The sequence below is a fragment of the Octodon degus genome, unplaced genomic scaffold (assembly GCF_000260255.1).
Source record: "Octodon degus isolate 3935 unplaced genomic scaffold, OctDeg1.0 scaffold00008, whole genome shotgun sequence".
NCBI classification, from domain to species: domain Eukaryota; kingdom Metazoa; phylum Chordata; class Mammalia; order Rodentia; family Octodontidae; genus Octodon; species Octodon degus.
Window position 1 is genome coordinate 27894812 of NW_004524584.1, and position 7062 is coordinate 27901873.

At 40.5% G+C, this 7062-nt stretch overlaps 1 protein-coding gene across 1 annotated transcript in view; it reads left to right on the plus strand.

The window, feature by feature from the left end:
* Positions 1-7062, plus strand: part of March6 (membrane associated ring-CH-type finger 6) — a 92811-nt gene that overhangs the window by 21215 nt on the left and 64534 nt on the right. Inside the window, exon 2 of the mRNA XM_023704756.1 lies at positions 116-321. Within this exon, the coding sequence (XP_023560524.1) occupies positions 116-321 (206 nt within the window). The remainder of the gene's footprint in view (positions 1-115; positions 322-7062) is intronic.

Genomic DNA, 7062 nt, shown 5'->3' on the forward strand with positions numbered 1-7062 from the left:
GGCCGCCGCGCCCCTCCCCCACCCCGCGTCGCCCTGCGGGCCTGTCACCCGCGCCCGGCTGTCCTCACCCCTCGCGACGAAACTTCTTTGTTGACTTTGCAACTTGGCGGAAAAGGACCCCGCAGACGACGGCCGCGTGCACGGACCGGACCCTTGCGGAAAGCCTCGCCCCGGTCGGCCGCCGCGGAGAGCGGTGCCTAGGCCGGGAGGACGCGGCTGGCCGCTCGCCTTTGTTCTGGGGTGCTGAGCGTCTCTGCGTGGAGCAGGTTGTCCGTGCGAGTCCGTGCGCTCGGCGTGTGCTCGTTGCCCTCCGGACGCTCGGTGCGCGCGAGAAGTCGCCTGCACCTTCCGGGCGCGGTGATGCGTTTGCCTTCCCACCGTCGGTGCAGGTGTCTTTAGATACTAAGATAACTTGGTGGTTTTGTAGAAGAAATACCGATTCTTTCGTTATCGGCGCGGGCACTTTTTACACTTCAGGTGTTTTTTGTGGAGCTTAAATTCTTACGGTTGAGATTTTCGCTAGTTTATGTGAAAATGGGTCATAGAACACCGCTGAGTTTACTCGAGTGATAAAACGTTTGTTATGATCCATGTTACATCTTGATGGAAGTTGATTTAGCGTTTAAAAAGCCTTCCTTACTACACATTTTAAGTGTAAGAAAGCGATATTTTACAATTTACGAAGCAGGCTTCCTAACAGCCCAGTGGAGTAGGTAGGTGTTATTTTCTTTTATGGATGTGGAAATGAAGGTTTAGTTTTTTATGTCCAAGGTTCACACGGGCAGTGGAGACACATTTGAACCCAGGTGTGCAATGTTCGGATTGCAAAGTGCTTCCCTTTCATTAAATAACAGTTGTGTTTATTATATGCCATGAGTGAAGCTAGTCATCACTGAAGACTCCTTTGGAAAAAATAGTGTAGTGAAACTGCTGGAGATGAGGAATAACATTCTTCTTGACAGGTAGATTTCCACCTACACAGGTTTCAGGTTGTTTTGGATTTCAGGGGTTTGGTTTGCACCACTAGGGACTGGATACTGTGCTACCCAGTCTTTTTATTTTTATTTTGTAACTAGACCTCGTGGGCTTGAACTTGTTGTGATCCTTTTGCCTCAGGTTCCCAGAGTGTGGCCTTTACAGGCATGTGCCACCATGCCTGGTTGGATTCAAGTTCTAATGACCAACTCTAGTGAGACATACATGCATTGATTTATCACTTGATATGTAATGGCATATGATGTTCAGTCTCCATTCTTTTGGACTGGGCTCTTAGTACTTATGTTGTATTTATGACATTGGTAATTCAGGAATTGATTTTTTTTTTTTTTTTGTACCAGTGATCGAACTGAGGACTTTGCATATGCCATACAGGTGCTTATGCAGGAATTGACTTTTAATGATATCACTAAGTGGAAATGTGTTATGAGAAAAGAAACAGTTCTAGTGCTCAAAGATATCTTTCTCCTTGTAAAATTGTAATTGGGTAAGGTATAAATGATATTCTTATTGACTTGAAGACTGGTCCCTATTTATATAGTAATTAGTGTTTACTGAGGAGTCAATGTGTGGTATATTATTAACTGAACACTATACATCTCATTTAACTCAACCAGCATTTTTTAGGAGACAGTGTCTTCATTTTACAGGTGAGGGAACTAAAGGTTAGTAGGATTAAGTAATTTCCCAAGGTCACACAGGTAGTAATGGCAGTGACAAGATTCAAATGCATGTGTGCCAAACTCTGGACTTAGATACTGAAAAGTGAGTACCAGCTGTCTTATGTTGAATCAATAATGTAAATTGGAAAATCGCATTTTATATTTGAAGAAACTCGTGAAATGAAAGTTAATTTTAATACTTCCCATGCCTCCTATTTCAAATTTGCAAATTGGAAGTGTTGAAATTTTCACAATTTAAATTTAACTTCAGATAAAACTGGTAGCAAAAGTAGGGTTACAGAGAATTTCATGATTAAAAAATTGCAAACTGAAGATACAGAAACCTATACAAAACTGTTCTATTTGTTGTCAGTTATTGTTTATTAAAACAATGCAATTTGAGTTTTTATTTGATTATGAGGGAAAATATATTGTAGGACTGGAAAATACTATGGCTAAATATAAAGAAAATTAAATTTAAAAAAATCTGTTAAAGCTATTTCCTGTGCTTAAAAAACAGATAATATAGTTGACTTTTGTTTTAAAAATATTCTAATTTGGAGCAAAGAGATTAAGAATGTTACTAAAATATACACCATGAAAATAGTATAATTCTCTGATAAAATTAGCTTTTTGCTGTGTATGGTACTGTGTATACTATATTGCTGCAAAGGTTTTTTTTTTCCCCAGAACCCAGGATTGAACTCAGGCCCTTACGCTTGCCAGGGAAGCACTTATTCCACTGAGCCATCTCCCTGGCGCTGCAAATGTTTTGTATTCATAATAAGCAGTACTATTTTCTATTTTTTTTTTTTTCTGCTTTTGTAGTAAATGTTTGCTAGATTCTTAGAAAATCTCTGTAGTGCATAGTGTATAAAATTCAGTTTATTCCCTGGCAAGGGCCTGAGTTCAATCCCTGGTTCCGCAAAAAAATCAATTTTTGTAAGATCAAGTCTGTAACCTAATGAAAATGACTCATTTGTATATAGTTTCTATATGTGCTATATGTACTGCTATTTATCATCAAATCTTTAAATATCAGAGTTGGAGGAGATCTTACAAATACAGCCTCCTTATTTTATGGAATAAGTATCTGATCCTGCAGTACATTACAAATATTTTACCTTTAGGGAAAAAAAAAAATCTACCCTTTGCTCAGAGATAATACTTTTTGCCTCCTTCAGCACTGGGGACTGAGTCTAGGACTTTTCTTTACATTAAATTACATCCCCAGCTCCCCCCACCCCTTGTTTTATTTCATTTTGAGACAGTGACTCAGTTGCTCAGGGTGGCTTCAATTTACACTTGTGCAGTCTTGCCTCAGCCTCCCAGGGTGCTGGAATTATAGGCATGTGCCACCATGCCTAGCTTTCTTTCTTTCTTTTTTTTTTTTTTTGAAAAGTACTGCAGTGGTGGAATATATATTTGCAAGAAAGTGTTGATATATTTTGCTACAGTAGAGTGCTTACATTTCACCCCAGTGTTGGATAGAGCTTTTTGTTTCTTTCATTTTTCTAAATTACTGTTTAGACTAGTAGAATATAATACAAAATCTTGCCAGTAGGTTTTTTGTTTGTTTGTTTTTTAAATGGGGTATTAAAGTAATTGTGCCTCATGCATTGGGGAAAATACTTATTTAAAAGGTTGAAGTTGCAGTGTATTGCAGTTGACTGTGCTCATCTTCTCCTATGGTAAAACCTTAATTTAAAACTTAGTTTAAATTTGGAAGAAATGGGTTAAAAGGATGGGCAGATGTTAGATTCAGATAGCTGGTTATCCTCTTTCTAGAACCACATGGTCTTTCATCTCTGTTTCTAGACATATGTACTTCAGTCTTAACTGCAGATCAGCTTTCATGGCTTTGGCATATACTGTGGCCAAGCAAACCTGAGTTTGACAAATGTTTATTGAGAACCTGTTTGAGTCAAGCATTTTTTTTTTTTTTTTTTAACATTTATTTTATTGTGTGTGTGTGGCCAGCTCAGCCCACCAGGGGGCGCGGCTGGCTGGCATGTGGTGCTGGAGGATCGAACCGCGGTCCCTGTGCTTTGCCGAGCCTGTTCCAAGTAGGTGCTTTAGACCACTGAGCCATCTCTCCAGCCCTGAGTCAAGCATTTTTGTATGTATTTGGGCTAGGGAGGGAACAAAATAGAGAAAATTCTTTCATAGTGCTTACATTGTAGTTTTTAACTTGGTAGGGGAGAAAGGGAAACACAAGTGATAAATTCTGTGGTGTAACTAGGTTACAAATGTTTTTGAACACAGAAAATTCAAAGGTAATAAGGAGCCCTAGAATACAAGGGCAAAGATTGTAGTGTTGTTGTTTTGTTGTTGTTTTTCTTTTTTTTTTTTCCCCAGAACCAGGGATTGAACTCAGGCCCTGGCGCTTGCCAGGCAAGTGCTTATTCTACTGAGCCATCTCCCTAACCCCCAAAGATTATAGTTTTAAATATGACTATGAAGGCAGTTATCATTGAGGTGAGGTCAGGAGGAGTTACCCTTGCAATCCTGGATAGAGGAATCTAGGCAGAAGAAACAGCCAACGTTAGGTCTTAGGATTGGCGCATGCCTAGAGTGTTCAGCACACCACCAGGACAGCACTGGAGCCACATGGATTGAATGAGTTGGAGGAGAGGGAGCATAAGACCGGAGAAATCCTGGGGCCATGGAGGAGTTAGAGGAGTTGTGAGCAAAGGCTTTCATTGCTTTTGCTGTTAGTGAGCTATAGAGAGCTGTGGGACAGTTTTGAGCAGAGGTGAGACATCATTTGTTGTGCCACTTTGTCACTGTCTACGCATACTCCTGCTTGCTATCACTATTGAATCCAAATTTTTGGGAACTGAAGAGTCTAATGGGCCCATCATGGGTGAGGTGCCTACTGTTGATCCAAGAAGACAGGTGGTAGTGGGAAAGGTAATAGAAGAGTAAAAAATAATAATTGTGTTCATTCCTGAGCTGGATAGACATCTCAAAAGATCCCTGCTATACTATTGACCTCTAGAGTACATTTAGGTTGAAGTACTGAGTGCTTAATGTGGGGCTGCTTAGATATCCTCATCTAGATATATAGTTCCTATTTCTTGCAGACCAGGTTTCTTTCCTTTAAAGACCTGAAGTGTACTTGGTTTTAGTATAATAGTAAGAGACTGGAGCTAGTTCTTAGAGGACAGGAACTGGAAGTAAGACACCAGGGGAAAACAGATCAGATTGTGTTTTAGACTGCTATTGTAGTGAGTTAAGCAGAGATTGTGGGGGTTTAAGGCAGTGGAAATAGAAAGAATGTGAAAGAAGAAAGAGATTAGGGTGAACTTAGAATATAGTTAGGTGTGGTTGTGCATGCCTGTAACCTCAGCACTCAGGAGGCTGAGGTAGGAGGATCATTGTGAGTTCAAGGCAAGCCTGGGCTACACTGAGTTCTAGGCCAGTCTGAACTGCATAGTGAAACTTTGTTGCAGAAAATAAAAAGAAAATAAATTATAGAACATATATATGCGTGTGTGTGTGTGTATGTGTGTGTGTGTGTGTGTGTGTGTAGTTGATGTAGGGAAGAGAAGTTTTTAATGATTGATTTCTAGAGTAGTTTCATCAACCACAAGTAAGAAAAGTTGTTTTGAACATTGTAAATGCTGGCATAATAAAGTGCTATAGATTGGGTGCTTAAGCACAAGAAATTTGTTTTTTCACAGCTCTAGAGGCCAAAAGTTTGAGATCAAGCTGTTGACAAGGTTGGTTTCTTCTGAGACCTTTCTCCTCAGCTTGTGATGGTTGACTTACATCTTTGCCTGTTCTTCCTTCTGTGTGTGTCTGCGTCTCAGTCTTTTCGTATAAGAACACCAGCAACCACATTTTAAATTAAGTCACCTCCAAATACTGTTGCTTTCTGAAGTACTCAAAGTTAGGGCTTCATCATAGAGATTTTTGGAGGAAGGCTTGAAAAGTAATGAAACATTTTCTATATTCTTCTTTCTTTCTTTTTTTAAAATAATGTATCCAGTACAGGATCTACACAGATTGGACTCATAGTGATGCTCCTGCTTTGAGCCTCTCAAGCTCTTGGGATCATTCTCAATCACTGGGGGCAGGGTTGGCACGGCGTGCCCAGGGATCGAACCTAGTCCCTGTGTCTGTGTAAGCAGGTGCTTTAATCTGCTGAGCTATCTGCTGGCCCTCCTTAGTTTTTATAACTTCATTATATTATCTGTCCTTTGTACTTTCCTGCCTCTCCTCAAAGAGGAGGGAAGATATTTGGCTCAAAGATCTGGGAAGATATTTCACTGAAAAATATTTACGTATGAAAAGATACTACATTATTAGTCATTTGTTAGGTAAATGTAGATCACAACCATAATGAGATACCACTTCCTACACCCTAGGATGGGTATAATTAAAAGGAACAGATAATTGTTGATGAGGATTGTAGAAAATTAGACCCTTCATTTAGCACTGATAGGAATGTAAAATGTTGCAGCTGACTTTGTGTTCTTCAGAAAGTTAAAGTGAGTAGCCATATGAGTCAAAATCAGTTTATTGGGGCCGGGGAGATGGCTCAGTGGAATAAGCACTTCCCTGGCAAGTGCAAGGGCCTAGTTCAATCCCTGGTTCCACCAAAAAAAAAAAGGAAAAAAAATCAGTTCATTTCTCAATATATTCCCAAGAGTTAAAAATGTATGTTTGCACAGAAACCTATATATGAATGTTCATAGTGGTATCATTCATGATAACGAAACAGCAGAAACAACTCAGTGTCTGCTAGCTGATGGATAAACATGGTTTGTCTCTAAAATGGGTGTAATCTAAAATGGGAACGATCCCAGCGCTTGAGAGGCTGAAAGCAGGAGAATCGCTATGAGTCCAGTCTGGATAGACCCTTTGAGCAGTACAAAAAGATTAAGCATTATAGGTGCTGCAACTTGGACTTCCTCAATGTTGAGTGAAAGAAACCAGTTACAAAACCTACATTTTATGTGATTGAATTGGTCTGAGATGTTTGAAATAAGTAGCTCTGCATAGAGCTCAGTACTGTAGTGATGAGCTGGAGCTGGGGAAGATGGACGTGGTTGCTGGGAGTTAAGCACTTTCCTTTGGGAGCAGGGACATTTTAAAAGTTGATAATTGGTGATCGGCTTACAACTATAAATATACTCAAAGCTACTGAATTGTAGGGCTGGGGAGGTAGCTCGGCCGTCTAAGCCATGCCTGTGTGGTGAGCACCAGGACCTGGGTTTGAGCCCCAGTACCACGTGCTATGCCGGCCTTGGACCCGCAGGCACACTGGGCCAGGCACCAGAACTGGGCGTGGTGGTGCACACCTGCAATCCCTATGCTGGGGAGGCTGAGACAGGAGGCTCATTACAAGTCCGAGCTGCTTAGTGAGACCCTGTACCAAATTAAAAAAAAAAAAAAA